Source organism: Amblyomma mixtum, chromosome 3 (genome assembly GCF_055824585.1).
Source record: "Amblyomma mixtum isolate Tamu chromosome 3, ASM5582458v1, whole genome shotgun sequence".
Lineage (NCBI taxonomy): Eukaryota > Metazoa > Arthropoda > Arachnida > Ixodida > Ixodidae > Amblyomma > Amblyomma mixtum.
Genome location: NC_143014.1, coordinates 169,953,983 through 169,974,611, shown reverse-complemented (window position 1 = coordinate 169,974,611; position 20,629 = coordinate 169,953,983). Strand labels below are relative to the sequence as shown.

At 51.4% G+C, this 20,629-nt stretch overlaps 1 protein-coding gene across 1 annotated transcript in view; it reads left to right on the top strand.

Moving 5' to 3' along the window:
* LOC149352684 (uncharacterized) overlaps positions 1 to 20,629 on the top strand; it is a 290,443-nt gene that overhangs the window by 247,222 nt on the left and 22,592 nt on the right. Inside the window, exons 9-17 of the mRNA XM_089581905.1 lie at positions 5,876 to 6,076; positions 9,655 to 9,853; positions 10,201 to 10,391; positions 11,776 to 11,933; positions 13,335 to 13,494; positions 17,323 to 17,466; positions 18,092 to 18,353; positions 18,985 to 19,197; positions 19,691 to 19,980. Of these exons, the coding sequence (XP_089438031.1) occupies positions 5,876 to 6,076; positions 9,655 to 9,853; positions 10,201 to 10,391; positions 11,776 to 11,933; positions 13,335 to 13,494; positions 17,323 to 17,466; positions 18,092 to 18,353; positions 18,985 to 19,197; positions 19,691 to 19,980 (1,818 nt within the window). The remainder of the gene's footprint in view (positions 1 to 5,875; positions 6,077 to 9,654; positions 9,854 to 10,200; positions 10,392 to 11,775; positions 11,934 to 13,334; positions 13,495 to 17,322; positions 17,467 to 18,091; positions 18,354 to 18,984; positions 19,198 to 19,690; positions 19,981 to 20,629) is intronic.

Sequence of the window (20,629 nt, the reverse complement as noted above, 5' to 3'; positions counted from 1 at the left end):
TCGTGCATTCGGATGGCACGGCGAACGCTCAGAGGCGAACTCCTGGGTGCGCGGTGTGTGTGAGAGCGGGATCGGGAAAAGGGAGGGGGGGAGGGGGGCTGCATCAGCTGCATCTTGTGGAAGAACAAAGGGAGCTCTTTGCCTTGCGCGGTCCGGCCAAACCAACCGGCGAAGAGATTACTTTCACGCGCCGCGCGCAGAGCCGCTGGCCGAGAATGTAACACGAGAAAGCACTCGGAGCTTGGACGCGTCGCTGTTCCCTTCGATAAGTATTTTCTTTTCTTTCGCCTTCAGGACTCCGAGGGGAGCTGCCTTCTTAACTCTGATAAACGAGGCAAATCGGCCGAGCGGTGGCGTCCTTCGAGTCCAGGAATCCCTTTTCTCCCTTCGGACATCGCATAAACAATAACGCCTCTTCTCCACCACTATGAAAAAAGTGAGGCAACAGGCCCGGCGCACAGCCGCGTGGTCCTTCGCAAACTTCACCTCCAGGTTCCGGCGCCGATAACGCCGCAGTTCAGCAGTTCGGTTTGGCGCCACTTTCGCGTGTCTCGGCCGTGTTCTTTTCGCTACAGCCCGCCCGTCGCCTCGGGGCCGGATGTGGGCTTCTGGCGCACCCCTCCGGTGCCGACGGCCGTGCGGGCGCACCGTCGTTAACTCGTGGCGGAAGCCCCGCTCGTGCGCTCCCCGAAGAGGATCAGCGGCCCAGATACCCGGGATCAGGGATCGACTGTTACGGAGCCCGTCTCGTGAACTGGACGCTTCTGCAAGGGCCGCCTCCATCGCGCGCTCCGGTGCGGGCGCTGTGCGGACTGATTTACGGCCACCGCGGAGCCGAGCCCTTTGCTGCCGGAATGGGATCACCCGCGGTGTGCAGCCACTAGTCCTTAAGAACGCCGCACTCCTCGAAAGCGCGAATACGCCTCCTCTCGCGTTTGGCCATGGTACGCGCATAATTCTTTATTCACTTTTTTTTTTTTTTTCAGCGCAAGCAATATTTCTCGGCCGAGCGCCAGACAATCTCTGGCGGTGCACCGGCGGATGATATCGCTCCCACATTCTCCTCATCGTCCGCATGGGTTTTAGGGAATGTGGATATCCGCTCGTGGAAACAGAAGTTGCGCATACGTGCCGCGTTCTCTCCGCGCGGCACTCGCTTTATTACTCCTTTTTTCGTCCGCTGCGTATATTTCCCTGCACTGAAGTCAAGTCTTTGGTGGAGAGACAACAACCCGGAAAATACACCTGTTTCGCAGAGGCTTCGGACTCTCTGACATTTTCTTTTTTTTTTTTTGTGGCAACAAGTCGTAAAAATGACGAAGCGCTAGGCAAGAAAACATTCGTAAGGCGGTTCCGTCGGCAAGTGTGGTTTGCACGGCTTCACAGTGGCAACACATAATCTTATCTGAGACTTGGATTTACGCATATACAGGGTGTTTCATCCAGATTGAAAAAAAAAAACAGTCACAAAAGACGAGGGACAAGAGAAGCAGTGTACACGCCGCAACGACTGGATCGTTGTGGCGTGTGCACTCCTTCTCTTGTCCCCCGTCTTTTGTAACTGTTTTTGTTTTCAATTTACAATGTACCAACTGCCCCCATTTCAACCGTTCTGTTTCACCCAAGATTTTAGAAAATTTTTAAAAATTGTCTTTCTGAGTTAGAAGAGCGCTTTTTTCCGCATAGCATTGTCAGTGGTGTAGTGCATCAGCATACAGCTAAGAGCTGCTAACTAACAGGCTAGTGAACTAATATTGAATAGTTAACTTTTTAACTATTACTGTTAGGCTCCTTAAATATTGAGAGGCGTGTAGCCCACTGTAAGTAATATCCATATCAGTTTTTAGAATTTCGAAAACGCGGTTCGGCTATTTCGACCAGCTGCATCCACTGGAGTGGCTACTTTGCCTGCAAGTTTCTCGAGATCGCATGTAATTTAGCGCCATGTAGCCAAAAATTGTTTGGCCACAGCGCCGATGGTGACCGCGTTTTCGAAATTCTAAAAACTGATATGGGCATTACTTACGGTGGGGTACACGCCTCTCAACAATTAAGGAGCCTAACATCAATAGTTGAAAAGTTAACTATTCAACATTAGTTAACCAGCCTGCTAGTTAGCACGTCTTAGCTGTATTCTAATGTACTACACCGCTGACAGTGCTATGCCGTGAAAACCGTTCCTCTAACCCAAATATCCTATTTCGAACAGCTGTCTAAAGTCTTAGGGGAAACGCCCTGTATTTAAATGCAGACACACTACACGTAGAGTGATATCCCTGCCCCGCGCCACAGGCCTAGCGCCTGCCGAAAAATTATCGAATAAACCACAGGGACGCAAAGTTATTTTCTATCCCGTACATGATAAACCTTTATTCTTTTTTTTTAAGTTGCGGTTCTTGGGTATATAACGACACTCGTCAAACATCAAAACACAGTGAATGAGCCAACGAAAACCTGTGTGAGCAGTAGTTTTGTGCGCACGCATTCGAGACTTTCCGTTCGGCGCGACAGAAAATCACGCCCGCCACTCTCGGCGACGTTCCCGCATGCTTTTTCGACCCTTCAGTCAATCTTTCCCTTTGCTCGCGCGTCACGGAATCCCCGGGGGCGGTGCGCGTCTCGCTACAAGTTGTGCCCGCGCATCTCTCGGAGTGTGCACGGCCGCCGCGGCGCGATTTTGTGTCTTGCTACCACGCGGGGGGCCGCAGGCGGTGCATGCCCGCTGCTGGGTTAAGCGCACCGTGCGGGGCAGCCAAGCCATCCGGCGCCAGAAGCGCGCATCGCGGCGGGCCGCAATAATTGTGGAATGTTGTGCATGCAGCGGAGGAACGCAGAAAGAATTTTGATGCTCGCCCGCCGCTTCGGGCTTATCATGTGTCAGTTCTCGGTTTGTTCCCGTCGCTGCTGTTGCTTCCATCGCCTCTCCCTTCTTCTTTCGTTTCGTTCTTCTTTCTTTTCTTTTCAACTTCTTTCTTTCTTCGCTTCCCGGGCCGGCAACGTGCCCGTGTTTTTAAAAGCAGCTTGTGCGGCTGTGGTTCCGCACAAAATCAACTTTCTCGTCGAATCTCGCTGCCTACCCAGCATTCGCGACGAGGGAAGAGCGAGAGAGTGAAGGCAGAAGGGCGATTCAATGTGCGCGCCGAGGAATTCACCGGTGCGAAAGCATTAAACGCAAGCGCAGACCGACATAAATAATTCAGTGCCCCGAATCGTCGGACATCGACAGAAATAGAAGCGCGCCTTTTAAAACAAGCGAACGAAAAGAAGAAACGGCGCCGAGGGGCAAAGGGAGAGCGAAGCAGCGGACGGTTCGTTGCTGATCGCGCCGCAGTGGCAAAACCAAAGTGGGTTTCCTAGTAATTGCGTTTTTCAGCTTAGCGTGGCGCATCCTTTTGATTCGACCGCGGTTTATCTAAGTGGCGCTTTTATAGAAAAGGAAAGAAGGGAGTGGGTGGGAAAGAGCGGGACCCTTTATTTGATCAGAAGAGGGGTCGTGCGTGAAGGAAAACGAGGAGGCAGAGATTATGCAGTGAAGAGCAAGTGTTTTACTCGACTAGCGAGGGCAGCGTGAAATACGCCTACTGAAAGCCAGAGGCGTCTCTCTGTGGGTGGACAGCGCGAACAGCGGGTTTCTCTCGGCTGCAGTGTGCTGAAATACGTTATAAAATTTAGGAAACGAAAGCCTTTTTTTTTTTTCAATCGAAATCAGAGTGAATGACGCGTGCGTGTTTTCTGCTCTTCTCGTGCTTCTTTTTGCTCCGAGAAGTGAGCAGAAAGAAAGAGAAGAGCTTCGAAAGCTGAGGTTGACTTTGTCAGCCTTACATCACTTGCTTTGACGTCAAACTGTGCAGCCTGTATTGCCGTAGGCTCACTGTACAGACTAGTAAACTTATGTCTGTGCCGTGTAGGCGGTAATAATGAATCACAAAAACTCTGCAAGTAGCGCGGATCACACCCCCACGCAACGAGCTTTGCCTCCGTAAGGCTTGTTTAAAAGACTGGGCAATGAAGTTATGCAGTCAAGCATGAAGAATATGCGGTAAGCATATTTACTTCACTTCGAAACCATATTAAAGGGAAGCATTTGCCCGCGTGCACTTTCGCTCTTAATCTTTTTTTTTTCTGCTGAATATTCAGGCTGTAAAAAAAAAATGTTTTCTTTTTACGGGCCGTCAATTATGGAGTGACGTAGGAGGGTTCGGAGCTGTAAAGAAAAAATCAAGTATTATGCTGACTGTTTGCCGACAACTTCGTTACTTTACGTAAAAGATTACCGACACTGCCTTCCAGGAAAACCTCGGTTGCTGTTATAAACGTAATTAGGCCCTGAGAAAGCGGCCTGGTTCTCTTCCCGCTATGTTCTTTACACACGCATTTTTTTTTTCTTTCCTTTCCGAAACCAGGTTGCGCGGCTAAAGAAAAACTGCTTCACGGGCCGGGGCTCCAGTTGGAGCTAATTAAAAATAAGCGAGGTTGCGCTCTTCTTGTTCCCGTGTTCTGTGATTAGGAAAAATGCGGCAGTTGCTGGCAGCAGTCGCTCGATGTGTGCCTCCACACATGCCCTCAACGAAGCAGACGCGTTGCGCAATGTTGGCGTAAGAGAGTCTGCTGTAGACAACGTCGCATAACTGCCCTTTAGGGAGTCGGTTTGCGACAACGTACGCCGGTACAAACGCAGACGTGTGTGGGAGCAGCCGAGAACCCAGGAGCCCCGTGCCCCGGTCACGTGTTTGCAACCCCTGGTGGGCAACGCGAGCGACAAGGCCACGCATGACCCCACCATGACCTCTTTCAACCCCCATCAGGAGTCCATTTGCGCCCGTAGACGTCATGGCGTGCGGTGACAAGCGGGGAAGTGGGCACTATGATAGATCGACCACACAGAGCCAACATGGTCGACTGAGTCATTCTTTTCACGAGCAGTGTACGGTGGTGTGAAGTGCGTGCGCGGAGCAGAGTCAACCTTACGAACGGCTACTCATTCTGAGACGCACGCATTCGCATTCCTTGGTACAGACGAGAACAGCAGACACCCTGTGATTGGCGTGGAGGCTCCGTAGTAAGCCGTTTTCCACGTAATCAAGAACGAAAAGGCGTCCCGATGCAATAGAATACGTTATGCTAACGAAACAGACTATGGTGATGGCGCTGGCCCGAGTCACCAACCACTTATACCTGCGAGCGGTTGGGCACACAGTTCGCTTTTATTCATTTTTACCTCTGGGCGCATGGTCTTTGTAAAGTCTGCTTTCGATAAAAATGTGGCGCATAAAACTTCTTTGCATATGTTTCAGGGCGTTTATCAGCCTGGAACTTCAGGCCACATCCTGGAGTGCCCAAGAAGTAGCTGCAAGCTTTGATGTCACTGGCTGTATGCGCACAGGGTTTCATAAATGCGCAGACGCTGCTAAAATATTTCCTGTTATGACCTTTCAGGCACGTGTCAATGCTAGAAAACACCCTTCACCATCGTTTTTCGCGAGCTGGGAACCCGTGTAGCTCTCACCTTCACCAATTCGTGCACTCTATTCCCAAAGTCTTGCGAGCTTTACATATTATTCCCTAACGAATAAAAGCATGTGCGCATGGTATAAGCTGCGCCTTTCGTTGCAAGCAGCGAACTGCGCATTTAGTTAATTGGTCAATCATGGCATCGTCTCTACATTCAAATAGAGCAGCAGCTAGTGGAGTAGCATGCAGTGAAGTAGCAGCTAGTAGTGCGAGGTGGCGGCTTCCACGGGTGTGCTGCTCTGAAGCGCTCGCGAGCTAACTGCGCACGTTGGAAGCCGTCATCTCACGCACTGCGCTGCGAGCTCGACGTGGACGAAGCATGCGTCTGCGCGCGAAGGAAAATGAGCCGTGTTCCTCGGCGCAGACTGGTTCCCCGGCTGGAGCAGCCACGGCGGCTACGGGGCACAGCCCAGCGACGATGGCCTGGCGCAGCAGGACTGCGTCGAGGTGCGCGACGTGTTCCTGTTCCCCAGCAAGGGCCAGGGGCGCACGGCCACCTTCTACTGGAACGACCGCCACTGCGCCGTCGCCAACCCGTTCGTCTGCCAGCGGCTGCGCCACGGGGGTAGGCGCCTCCTTTGCGACGCCAAGAGCTGTGTTTTTGCTCTGCACATGCCACCCGGGCTTCTTTTAGGGAACGCTTTTTTTTTAGAGCGCAGCTATTTGGCGTCCGTTCCTGGGTTTCGCGTCGTCGTCGGCGTCGGCCTCGTAACCAGCTCCGCCCCCCTTTCATCCCCCCAGCGCTATCGGCGTCAGCGGCATCAGTCAGTCGCTGCTATCTCTTCCCTCCTCCATTTATCGTGTTGTCCGCTTGCTGCGCGCGCTTCTGCCCCCATCGTTTGCCGCTGGGTGTACACGCCGCCCCCCTCCCCCCTCTTCCTGCGAGTCTCCGGTTGTCAAAGCGCCGGCTCGAACTTAATTCCTTTCTTCGCTCCTCCTCCAATGCAACCCCTGTGCGGTGGCAATCAGAGAGCCAGATCGGTGGCGGCGGATCTGTATATGTGCACCGCCCGAGCCGAAATTGCGAATACGTGTGAAAAATAAAAAAAAAATTCTGTGATAGCGCATACATGTGTTGCTCGATTTCTTTGCCTCAATCTATCGAAAAGGTGAAACAGCTTATTTGCTGCGCTCAAATTTCGCATTAGGAAGTAACGTAATCGTCGGTAATTTTTTTTTTTTTTTTACTGCGGAAGCATTGCTACACTCACTCTGCGAAAACGCCGGTCTGGGTGGCCGAAGGCACCACGGCGGCAGCACTACCCATCAGCCACCACGCCTCCGCACCCTTCTAGCTAGGGAGCTGCCCGCCCGCCCACCGCCACTTTCGATCCACCTGAGCCCCCTTTCATCCTCCAGAGGCGCCATTCACCCCATAACCAATCAAATCTACCCTCCAGAAGCTACACCTATCACCAACCCACATGCCTCCACATGCCTACGCCCACGTAGCAGCGGAACCTAAAAGCGGCGACGAAATCAAATTCGAATAATTATTGGCCAACTAGGCTACGACTTAATTGAAACACCCGGTGAGAGCCGTCACTGGTCGCAGTCTCACGCGGAGGCGGCGGCTGCTTAGCACTGACGCTTCCTGTACACTCACTGCTGCACACCCTTCCTAGCGCGAACCTCGTCCAAGATGGCAGTTCAAAAACCGCCCCCTTCGCATTACTGCCGGTGCCGCTGTCACTTCTGCGGCTCGGCGTTCATTGCCCGCGGTACCTCGGCGATGGTGGCGCCCCTATTTCTGGCTTTCTGTTTCTGGCTTCTTTCTCTGCAGCTGCTTTCCCTGCTATCCCAGCTTTCTCTTTTTTAGGCGCCCGTTCCTGCACTCCGCGCCATCGTCGTCCGCGTAGTCGTCGGCGTAGGCGTAGTAGGTGTAACACGTGACCTGACAACCATGGTAGCTAGTAGCAGAGTGAAACGCCACCTGCCGCGGCGAGAGCAGAAGAATGGATACCCGGAAGATCTCGGGAAGATCTCGGAGGGTGGCTGCCACCTGCCAGCGGTGGCGAGCTGCGCTCGGATTTCACGTTACTGACCATCTTAATCGTCCGTCAATTTTTTTTTTTTACTGTTGTAACAGTGTAGTCCTCTTTCGGCGCCGAAGCCGTAGTCTGTGTGTATGTGTGCCTGTGGCGCTTCTGGAGTGATGTTATATTCACACTGCTTTTTATGCCGTGAGCCGTTACGTACGGAGTCCACCCTGGGTATTCCCGTAGTCAAGGTCCGCAAAATTTCGCAGGTGCCCGGATGATGATGATTAATTTTGGTAGCTAGCCTTCACCCCCCAGCCGTAGTGGATCGCAGCGGATCGGGGCAACTTCCGGTGAGTGCACCTCCGGGCACCTGCCAGATTGCACTGACCTCAGTTAAGCGAATACCCAGGGTGTAAATAACGGTCCGGTGAAGCAGTGGTCCTGGGTTCGAACCCCTGAACAGGACGAATTTTTATTTAACTACGAAGTTTCTGTGGAAGCTGTACGGCTGTCCTTTCTAACTGTATTGCTGCGCTTGGGTGGATACCAATCAGTAATTACTCCCTTATTACGACAAATTCCTGTAGGAAACTGAGGATGTTTTACGTACTTCCTACGAGTACCTGAGCCGCTGCTTGCCCTTCGGTCCTACCAATTTGTTTCATGCATTTTTGCACGCTGACCACTTCACGTACGACAATAACAATTATTAGGCAGTATAAGTAATTCGGAATTGATACTTAACGCCTTTAATTGATAGGGCTATCTATTTGTTTTGTCTTACTATAACTGAGAAGAGATGGATTGGGTGGCGAATTCTATGCATGTGATCTTAGAGGAAGCCAGGTTTAAGTTCTGGGTGTACAAAACAAGGACAACGCATGCACGATCATCCATCTCACAGAGAGTCCTAGCGGATGATTCCATACAGCATATAATTAATGCAAGTGCCCACGCTGAGAGAGCTTGCCAAAGTCGGTGAGCCGCACATTTTGTTTGGTTTAGTAAACATAAGAAAAAGCCCATACCGTTGTGACACGAAGCACGGTTTTTGGGAGCGCTTTGTTAAATGTGCGTCTTTCTGAAAAGAAAAAAAAAGTACCGCGATTTTTGCAAAGACATGCAATCCATAGCATTTCCCGCAGAGGCCGTCTGTAGGATTAAACAGCAGGAGAGACAGGCAGGAGCGACAGGCTGCAGCACAAGCAGTCGTCTTGACTCCCGTGTTTCTTCTCCCTGATTTGTATTATCCTCAATTGGAGTATATGCGCGGAATGCTTGACACGTCCCATCACTTACCAAAGCAGGACAGCGAATAGCAGCGGGGCCGCGCATAAGAGCAGAATTAAATGACGCTGCAGCGAGAACAAAGATCCTCGGTTGGTGCTTTCGCCGGGGAAGGTTATAAAATCCTGCCCTCGTATTGAGAAACATCGCCAATGATCGACCGCAACTGTAAGGGAACTTATGGCCTACGCGCGGGCGCACGAGGCACACGTCATCGAATGGCCGGGAGCAGGCGTTGCGAAGTCCAGGAACGATTCATTCAACGCCTATTTATAATAGACCTCGCCATCTCTAACGGCAGGATTTTGTAACAGACAGAAATTTTCTCGTTGGTGCCCGCAGTGGCGCTAGCTCAACGCGTACGTGCTGCGCCGTACAATCCGGCCCCTTTGATGTTCTCAAGCTGACCGTAACGCTGCACTTTGAGCGAAGCACTGAGAAAGCTTCTCGTTCTATGAGTCGAAGTTGGCAGCGCTCCAATAATCTGTAGCTGAAACATGTGAAGTAGGTAGCTTTCGCTTCCGACGCTGCCATTAGGATGCACTGACAGCACATGCGATAACGTCATATATATTATGCTTTTTAGGATAAGTTCGACATTTAGAGCATGTTATTTTACCGAAACGGACCGACACTTCTTCTAATAAGTCTGTCGTTATTCGCTGTACGCGTCTGATGCCTCGCGAGAGACATTTGCTGATGGTCTACTTCGCAAAAAGAGCAATACCGCGACAGTACAGCGTTCTAGAGAGAGAAAATGTAAAGACGTCGTTGCTGCGAGGTGCGCGGTCTCGCTTCGCTCATGCTTGGCTCTCTCCCTCGCCATTGTATAGCCATGGTGCTTCCGTTTCTTTTTTCGTCGTTTCCTACGCAGCCACCCTGGAAGTCGGGCGCACGGTAGAGTGCAATCGCACACTGGTGCTCAGCCCCGAACACAGCCGCGGGGTGGTGTCGAGCCCCAACTATCCCAGCGCCTATCCCAACAGCCAGCACTGCTCCGTCGACATTCAGGCGCCGGCGGGCTTTCTCGTGGAGCTCCGCTTCTCCGAATTCCTGCTCGAAGACCATCCTGGGTACGCGTGCCCTGCATCAGTGTCCTGTCTGCTTTCTAATCGGCTAACGAGTCTACATCTGCCTTTTTTTAACGGGTTTTAATTATAGCACTTATGCATTAATGAAATAGTATTTAGCTACGAAAGAAAAACGTAGCGAAGGCTGGTAGAGAGTTTGGGGGGAGTTCAGATTAGGAAGTTTGTCAGGATATGCGGTGGCCGGAACGGCCGCGTCTTATACGATGAGCTTTTCTTCAGCAATAGCGCTTTTCATCTGACGCAGTCATTAAGGTTATGCCGTTGCTCATGCAAGTGGAGGGGTGCGCATGTATACCTAAAAACGACTTCGTCTTTTTTTCACCCCTCAGATGCGAGTATGACTACGTGGAAATCGATGAACCCGACGAGGGACACAGTAGCGGTCGCCTTTGTGGCGACTGGAGTGGACGGGTCAAACTGCTGCGCCAGTACAGTCACGGCCGGCGCCTTCGAGTTCATTTCGTCTCCGATTTCTCCCACGCCTTCAAGGGATTCAAGGCAGAAGCCGTTCTTAGGCCAGGTACGATTCTGGTATTTGTGTCATTTCTCGAAAACGTTGATGACTTTGTTTTCAGAAATGCAATATTATTTATTTTGACTAACGTTGAGTAACGAACGGCAGGATAGAAAAGTACAAAACCACGACAGGAACAATATGTAGTCGTTTTTGTATGCTACGCAGACCGTGCTTCCGTTGAGAATTAGCTCAGTGGTGTGCACCATCTGCAGCTGGCGAAAAACACTACTTCATAAAAAAAAAATGTAAACTTGACAGCATAGAGGCTTTATTGTCCCCGGCAGTAGTCTCGCACCTATATCAGAAAGCCATTAAATATAGTTGTTGACAGTGCAGGATACCCTCGCAACCCAGAAGACACTAAAGCATAGGCTAGAAAGAAACTCGCCGGCACCTGAACATAGAGCGACACCTATAGGCACCTGTTCCTGCTCCTTGACGGGCAGCTTATTGTTTTATGGTTGGGGGGGGGGGGGGGGGGGTTAATGTCCCAAAGCGACTCAGACTATGAGGGACGCCGTAGTGAAGGGCTCCGGAAATTTCGACCACCTGGGGTTCTTTATCGTGCACAGTACACATACCTCTAGCATTTCGCCCCATCGAAATTCGACCGCCAAGACCGGTATCGAACCCGCGTCTATCGGCTCAGCAGCCGAGCACCATAACCACTGAGCCTCCACGGCTGCTTTACGGGAAGCTCAAGTAGTTTTTTGGGGTTTATAGGTCATTTAATAATTGTAATGTATGAAGGTTCTAGATAAAGCATGCCAAGTATTTTGGCAGTAGTATTTAAAATGGTGACGTAATCGCTTATTAAAACCGCGGAGAAGTTCAGGCTTCTCCTAACTGCATTGAAGTGCGAAAAAACTCGTGATGGCGCCATTGTTGCTGAAATTTCGGATGCCCGCTACTTTCGTCCACATACTGCCATGCGTCGTAGGATGTCACCAAATAATGCTTCGTGGGCTTCACTTTCGATGCCATTGGTTTTATTCCTTGAAGCGACCGTTTCTTCGCTGGAAGCGTAGTGCCACCGCACGTGACGTCATTATTACGGCCCCTGCCCGTCGCTGGGCACTGCAGAAAAGACTGAACTTCGACGCGGCTTTATTCGGCGACTACGTCACCATTTCAAATGCTAGCACAAATAGACTTCGCCTGTTTTACCTGTAAGTTTCGCATATTCCCACCCTTTTAAACTTGGTGCCTCGTCCTGTCTCCTTCTCTGTCTTTGTCCTAGTTTTATGCGCTAGTCTTTTAATTAACTATGTCAAACCAACTAGCCCAGCTTTCCGCCTTGATTGAATTGTAAAACCTCTTCAGTTGCGCTTTAATCCAGAGACTGGTTTCAGCTCCGACCAATGGATACGTTCTGTCCGTTCCGCAGAGGTGGTGCCAACGCAGCTGTGCGACGCGCGCCAGTTCCAGCGCTTCGCCGACCACTGCTACCTGACGGCCAGTTTTCCGGAGGTGTCCTGGGCCACGGCGCAACGCGTCTGCAGTGAGTCCCAGGCGACGCTGGCCGCTGTCCGCACGGCGGCGCAGGTGGGCCCCCTTCGCCTCCTTCCTTCCAGCAGGGGTCGCTGTCGTTAGCGCATTCTGACAACAGGCCGATGGACGTTGCCCTTCTCAACAACGTCAGCGAGGGACACAGACTGCAGCAGTCATAGAAGCTCAGACTCTCATCAATCAACGCACTGTCTTATTTCTTATCTGGAGCCCCAGGAATCTCTGTAATATGCTCTATTCACTTTTGAGCTGCACATTTGCTTGGTGCCAGCTGTCCAGACCATGTCGCAACGTACACGCCCTGAAGGAAGCCTAGGAAGTTTCGAAGAGTGCGTGAAATACTTCCACATCGGGACTACACAGTGTGTTTGGTGCCGTCGGCTGTGAATTTCAGCCGACCTTTGCTACTGTTACACGCTGCGTTCAGAAACCATGGCTTAGTTTGTTGCCGAAGTTTCACTAATCAATGACTAAGAGCCTTTATCTTTAAGAACGGTGGACTGCCCATCATAGCGCTAAGCAACGAAGACGACAGAGAAGAAGACAAGACAGAAGCTATGTCCCGAATTTCAGTCTGCTGGCGATTTCCAAGTTTCAGCGGTTCCAACTCACATCAGCCAGGTTACGCGATCCCTAACTAAATACTGCTGATTATCAGCATTTAGCACATAAATGAAACGTCCGTTCGTGTAAAAAAAAAGGCTGTGTGAGGTATCAATGACGCGGTTGCGCTGCAGGATTCCTAGTTTAAATTTATACCTATGCAGATGAGGGTGGTCGCCGACAAACCTATGTGACTGATGCGGGGACGCAGAATCTGTAGACCACTTCCTTCTCTACTGTCCGAAGTTCGCACTTCAGAGAAAGATTTACCTGGAGGTCCCTCTCCCTAGGTTAGGGCTCCCGTTATCTCTGCCAGTGTTATTTTCGTTCGGTGCGAGCGCAAAAGGATTTGCATTGGGTTCAAATTGCGGGAATCTCCATGATTACATAATTGCAACTGGTAGGTTGATTTGCTAACTCCTTTAAAAGTCTTAGAGTTTTTCTTTTTTTTCACCAAAACGTTCTTTGTTATTTAACTTTAAATACTGTTGTTTTTCATGGATACATTTTTCCAAATTCAAGCTTGGCTCCGATATTTTGTCGTAATCCTATGGAAATTTCCTTATTTATGCCAGTACACCTTGGCTAATCCCCCCATGTGGGTATGTGCCATTGTAAAGAGGATGAAGAAGAAGAAGGCGCTATGATGTATCTTCTGAGGACAACAACAACAATTCAACTAGCCCAACTTTTCGTTATTCTAAGAACGGTAAGCAGCCCACTAAACGCCCATCACGTATCTTATAAAAGCTAACGCCCGGAGACGTTTCGTGACTGGTACCTGCGACTTCTCACGCTGGTTCCAAGCGGTCAGCTTCTCCTGTCGGGGCGCAGGAGGCCCACCTGAAGGCGCTCGTGGCGGCCACCGAGGGTTCCGGCTCCGGCGTCTGGTACTGGCTGGGCGGCCGCAAGGTGGGCCAGAGGGCCGACGCCGGCTCCTGGGTAGACGAGGCGAGCGCCGAGAACGCCGCCGACACCACCGAAGAGGCGCCCGGTGAGCCGCTCTGGCAGCCGCTGGAAGGAGGCGTTCCTTCGATGACCGTTACGGCATCTGTAAAAATTCATGCTAGAAAGGAACGTGGTGCCAGACTTTTCGCTTTTTTAGTTCACTTAACCTCAGTAATTCTCTTGTAGTGATTCCGGGTGGAGGTTCAATGTTTAACTTCAATCTTCTTGGTTGGCGTCTTTTTCCCACCTGACATGAGTCGCGCACCCGACCAGACGAGATTTCGCCGTACCATGGATTTTATCGTTTCTAAACATGTCATGGGCGCCTGAACTTAGACGCCAGTGTGTTTGTTTTCACAGATTCGTAAGCCCTTTCAGAATGTGTATATTGTCCACAGCGCAAACATACGTCTTGCGTCTAAGGGCGAGTATAGATGCGGATTAGCCAGGAATTTAAAAAAAGTAGGGTTAGACTAGGTTTCCTTTCGTGGTCGCTATCCTTCTGAACTTTCGGCCGAAAAGTAAATGTACCACGGCTCCGGCGGCAGAAGAGGCTGCGGTGACGCACCGCGGCGCTGGTATCTCGCGACGCTAGCGCCTCTCGCTCGCGGCCAGAGAGAGTGCCCCGAGCATGGCCTCGAGTGACGACTGACTTCTCCCTCGCTCTCGCACCGTTGCTTGTCTCGCTGGATAAATTTCTAGAGCGGTGTTCGGCTGCTCTTCTGTGGGCGGTCGCGACGAAGAGCGCGCATCGCCAGCAGTCGAACATATGGCGCTGTCGCGCAGTAGTGGAGCAAGCGGTTGGCCGTTGTTGGAGACGTGGGGCCATTGGGTTGTCTGACTCGTTCAGCCCCAAGTCAGAAGGACGGTGCCAGACTCCGTTATGAAGGAGACTGTACAGTAGGTTTATTTTTTTACATATTTACAGTCGAGAAAAGAGTGTCTCGGTAACAGACCAACAGCCCGTTACATGCACTTCGTATTCACCAGATCCCCGGCTGGGGAATAAAGTTCGGCGAACGATGTCCAATCAGATGGGCAGTTGTCGACACTGGTGGTATCGCCCATAGCAGGGGGCGGTGCTGATGCTCTTTCGTAACTCGGTCAATGGCAAGGGGAAACGACTGAGTCATCGAACGCTGTCGTGTCGCCTTCGGCGCTGCGGCAACCGGTGCTTCCGTGTGAAAGGCTAATATTACACGCAGTCTTCCAGCAGGTGAATGAACGTACTCCCCCGCCTCATGTCCGAAACACAAGACTTCTGTCGAGGCCACAGCGATCATTCATTTAACATCACTAACTTGACCTTCCTACAGCATCATACTCCATCCGGCGACCCGAGGGCAGACTCGGCCACTTGATGACGCCGCCGTCGCCGCTTCCGCCACTGCTGCCGCGGCCGGCAGGCTTCACCGCATCGTTGCTCCTTGACGACTCACGCGCTTTCACCTTGGTCTGCTAAAAATTCTTCCCAGATCCGAGTTCGCCTATCTCAACACCGCGCAGAACCAAACCACTGCACTGTGAAAAAACGAAGTCCAATTTTGTTTTACGCTGCTGATTTATATCCCCCCACCCCCATGTTCAAAATTAGTGCTGTGTTTTACCTTCACTTCTGACATGCGAACTCACCTCCCCATCAGTCGAAAGCTTAAAATACTGGGCGCGCATCCCAGTTGTCGACACTGGTGGTACCGCCCACGGCAGGGGGCGGGGCTTATGCTCTCTCGCAGCTGGGTAGATGGCAAGGAGAAACGACTGAGTAACAGAAGTCTTGCACTCAATTAAGGACCCACAGTGTTATATATTCATACCAGACGTGAGAGCTTCGTAGGTGGTGTGGCGTCTTTATTTGTGAACACTCCTGCAAACTTTTGCTTGCGTGTTGGAACCCGTTAAAGGTGCACTGAAGAGGAATCTGAACTTGTCTTTTTGCCGCGGGAACTCGATCTACACGTTCCGAGCTTTCTTAGAAACTGCGATTTACTGCCCTGTGTGGCCGATTTCCCCAATTAAATCGAATTAACGTCCGGCTCCCGCTTTTTTTTTTTAATTCTGCCTCGTACGGTGGGTGGAGTCGACCAACGCGTGGAGCGCCTTTCACCCAGTCCCGTGGCGGCTTGCCGCTCTGCCATCGGCGGAGTAATACGTAGTAGTCCGTAGTAGCAAATAGTCCGCGCGTATTTTTATTTCTTCGGGCTTATTTTGCGGCTATATTATCTGCGAATGAAACTATTTATTCATGGAAATCTAAAAAACAAAATCAAGCGAAAGCAAAGCCTCCACGGGACTGGGTGAAAGGCGCTCCACGCGTTGGTCGACTCCGCCCACCGTACGAGGCAGAATTAAAAAAAAAAAAAGGCGGGAGCCGGACGTTAATTCGTTTTAATTGGGGAAATCGGCCACACAGGGCAATAAGTCACTGTTTCTAAGAATGCTAGGCACGTGTGGATCGAGTTCCCGCGGCAAAAAGACATGTTCAGAATCCTCTTCAGTGCACCTTTAAGCAAGGGACTGCGCAACATGTTAAGAGCACAAGGACAGACGCAGACCTCTAGACCTCTCCTTGTTCTTTTCACTCCCATGTTGGTGCTGCGCAGTCCCTTGCTTAACGATGTACGACCGACTTGTCCAAGAACGTGCACTCTTGTGTTGGTATCCTTCCAACAGCAGCGGTTTGATGCCGAGCAGCCAACTGCATGCTCCGCTACAGCACGACAGCGCCATATGCTCGACTATTGCCGATGCGCGCTATTCGTCGCGACCGTCATAAGGAGAGCAGCCAAACGCCGCATTGTAAGTTTATCAAGCGTGACAGGCACCCGCGTGAGAGCGAGGGTGAAGTCCATCGTCACTCGGGGGCATTCTGGCGCTCTGGCCGCGCCAGAATGCCCCCGCCAGATAGCAGCACCGTGGTGCGGCCCCGCCGCCGCTCCTGCAGCCGGAGCCGTTGTCCATTCACTCTTCCGGCCGACAGTACATAAAGCTCATGCATCGAAAGCATGTCATGTCTTCCCAGTGACGTATGATGGCGCCCAATTCCTTTGACAAGCGTCAGAATAGGTTTGGGCTGCAAAATCGTTTCACAGTTCACAATATGTTAAAAACCTGGCTTAAATCCCAAAGTGCACTGCATACTTTATCGCTTTACTGTCAGGATGTAGTGAACTCAAAGTTGAAGCGTAACTGCAGCTTTCTCCATGACTCATCAGTTTCTCGCTCCTAGCACGTCTCGCTGAACATTCAGCGCATCGTCATTACGCACGCTGCTTGGTTAGAGCGTATAAAAACAAAACAAAAGTAGTGAGGCGGACACCTTGAGCTCGAAATTCCACTTCACCTAACAGAAAGCGCAACACGTATGTCTTACACACGTAAAGCCCTGTGAATACATTCATTGCGCTTTTCGCTGCACCTTTCAAATCACTTTTCAGCCAAGAAGAAAATTGGATTTAAAGTTCAACTTTGCATTCGCCCCATTCTGATGGTTAAGGGAGAATGTGTGGCATGCGCTATATGCGATTAAAACAAGTTTTTGAACATGTTGTGAACTGTAAAATGATTTTGCAGTCCTAACCTCTTCTAACGATCGCCAAAAGAAGTGGGCGCCCTGACAGGCCACTCGGGAGGCACTACATGAGTTCGCTTTATGCGCTTTATGTACTGCAGGAGGGCGACCATGAAAGCAAGCCTAGTGTAACTTCACTATTCCCAAATGCCTATTCCCTATGCCTATTCACTATTCCTTAGATGTTGTCATCATCGTGCCACATTTTTTTGAGGTGCTCTATCAGAGCTTTCCGCAGTCACAAAATACGCCCGCGAGTCTTTGGCGCGTTTCAAAGATCGCGGTCGAGCCCCTTTCGCATCGCAGGGGAAGCGGCCGGGTCGGGGGCCAAGGGGACGCCCCTCTGCCTGGCGCTGCAGTGGCGGCCCCAGCACAACGGGAGTGACCTGCACTGGGCCTGGAAGCCGTGCGACCATTCCGGCCGGTACATCTGCCAGAAGAAAGCCTTCAGTGAGTGCGGGCCGTCGTAGATCGATGCTCGTTGCGACTCATGCGTGTACGCTGAGCGAGCGCATCCAGACGGCTGGTCGATAGCAGTCGGACCGGCTTAAATGTTTTCCAATCGTGCAGTCGCCTGCCAGATGACGCCCTTGGGGTACAGCCGGGATGGAGGGCGCTCTAGAGGTGCCTGTATTCACTCGAGAATTGCGTCCCGGTTTCCGGTATAGAATTTTGCAGCAGGTGGCTCGATCTGGTCGGTAGCAGGTTGTACTTCACGAGTCTGTTGGCTCTCGTTGCCATTTTTGTTTGTTTACTGAGAAGCAGTTATACGTAGTTTGGCCAGACGTTTCTTCTGGGTAAATAAATAAACACCATTGCTTTTTTTTTTCTTTAGTGAAGTATTTCTCATTGATTCATAAAAGAACTTGAGAATGAAATGCGGACGTGCATGTACCCTAGCCTCATCTCGTATTAGTAACGTCCAGTAAAGCGCGTAGGTGTCCTCTTGGTCCTCAAGAGAGATGCGAGAGAGGACGGAGGTCCAGCTGGGACGTACTAGTACCTGTACATCACCCTCTACGGGATCGTGTTGCTGTTTTCACCCGCCGGCCACTGACATATCGCCTTGCTGCAGCGCTTCCGCGGGATATGAATTCGACGCGCACGGAGCCCTCGGGCACGTTGACGTCGCTGCACCATCCGGCGCACTACCTGAACGACCTTCACTACTCGGTGTCCATCGTGGGCCCGCCTGGCTCGCGCATTCTGCTCTCTTTCTCTCGGCTGGACCTCGAGTGGCAGGCCGACTGCCTCTACGACTACATCGAGATCCAGAGCCCGCATGGCCAGGCGGATCCCGTGCGCATCTGCGGACAGCACGAGACCGACCTGGACAGGTGAGGAGGTCGTCACTTCGCTGCGCCGCATTGCAGCAACAAGTTAGCGAGCTGGGAAGCTTGCGTTAACCTGCTCTTCCAGGAGAAGAACTTGCCGACTGTGTGCACCGCAAGCGCGGAAACCCGGGAACGAAGCCGTTGTGCTGGTTCGCCACTTATTTCACCAAGGGTGGTGCTTACCAAGTCAAATTTACTGAACATTGTATATGCAATCAAAAACGAGAAGAGGAAGTTAGTATTATGAGAGGTCGTATGGATAGAGGATGGTCAGGGAAAGAGGCAAAGGAACGAAAACGGGCTAACAATAGTTGCAGAATATAATTCCTGACTGCTATAATAAGTCCGGCATCCTGAAAAATCTTTCCCACGGTGTCGGGTCACATATTTAGTGGCGCTATATGCGATCTGTGTGGTCGTCCATGTCGCATAAAGGATATGTCCCAGAGTGGTGGCCACATCAACGCAGACACCAGACTCCGGTACTAAAGATTGTTAGTTTAATTTGTGAACCACTCTCGTTTCTCCTCCTTTGAACACTGCTTTGAAGGACAGGGCACGTGGCTGCGTTGCTGTCGCTTCACCAGGCGCGTCATCTTTGCGTGAATAAAAAGCCGCCGTCGCGCCCGCACAGGTTCGACCACTTCTCGGAGTCAAACGAGCTGCGGCTGACATTCCACTCGGACTACTCGGTCACAGCCACGGGATTTGCCGCCAGCTGGACGACGGTGGACATGGCGTCGCTGTGCCACGAGCCACCGCCCACCCTCACCGCGTACAAAGACCGGCCTCAGTCGCTTGTCTCGCCGCATTACCCGCTCTTCTACCCCAACAGCATGCACTGCAGGTGAGCAGGGCCGCTCTTCGCGTTCGAGACAGGTCCATGCGACGAGGTCTACGCGAAAAAAGCAATTCACTTCCTTCTTGCAATGTAAATCATGACTTTATTACGCAGTTTCTATCAACGCAGACTAAATAGAAAATCGTATTAGATTAATGAACTAGCTTCTGACTTCCGTTCGAGAACTTCTCGCCTCATTACTTTAATAGAAAGTTATTTTATTGTTTTTGCTAATATTTCTTAACTGCACTCGCCCTTGTGACCACCAGCGACTACCCGTGATGTGGCTACCCGCTTGCATATAATTCTGAGCCTGTTTCTTCCTGAAAATTAAATTATGCTTCACTGACTACGCAGCAGTGCTTTTCTCGGACTTCTAACGCGTAATATAGTTCTCGAGCATTTTAAAGCTTGTTACTTCCTAGCTCACTCCCACGCAATGCAGCCTCGTTGCGCACTGCAAGATTTTGAGCCCCGGCGGCGCACAATGTGGGTGCAGGTATGTGATAAAGTCGGAGACGCCCAGCTTACCGGTGCTGGTGACGTTGGAGGACCTGGAAGTTGGCGTGCGGGACCCTTCAGGCCACTGCCTCGGTGACCGGGTCAGCGTGAGGCTCAGCGCCAGCACAGCCCACGGCAGCCCGACCACGGTCAGCCTGTGCGGCGGCGAGCAGAGCGTACCGCGAGGCTACCAGCTTCTCTCCTACGGCGACACGCTCAGGCTCACGCTCGAGGCCCAGCAGCACAGGACCCGGAGGCACCGAGGGTTCAACATCACGTTCCGAGCGCGTAAGCTGTCGGCTGAACATGTCTGCTTGCACTCGCCAAGGAATGATACACTGTTCTATGCGGCAAAAAAAAATAAGAGAGATGGTCCCGTAAACGAACAGGTACCACAAATGTAGGCGCTAAGCATTGTCCGTCGTCTAGCGCATGTGCTGCTTGTGAACATTGAAAAGATTCGTGTGTACAAAGTGAGAAGCACTGTTGGACGGCGAGCGTTGATGACGACTTCCGTGTGGCATTAAAAACGCGGCGTTTTCCAGCAAGGTCATTGCACGGCTTTTACAACGTAAATTTTGAGCGAGATGTTCTGACATCGAACGCCTATGAGTCTCGCATGCACGTCGGGAGGCACTAATTCAAAGCACGCAACCGGTAACCTTTTTCCTCTCAAGTGGCACAGGTGGCAAAGTGTGTCTGTGCTAATGACTTGACGCTAAAGCTGACGGTCGAAGGTCATTAACTGAATGATGACAGGTTCGATGCCCCAAGCTTCGACCCTGCTGCTTTTCTTTAATGATCCTCGAATGAAACTGAAGAATTTGTTCCTCGTGCGATCGCATTTTGCTGTAAAACTGGGGAGGAAGAGCAAAAGCCTACTGAACACGAGGCTATTAGCTTCATAAACTTGCGGTCCCAGATCATAACCTTTTTT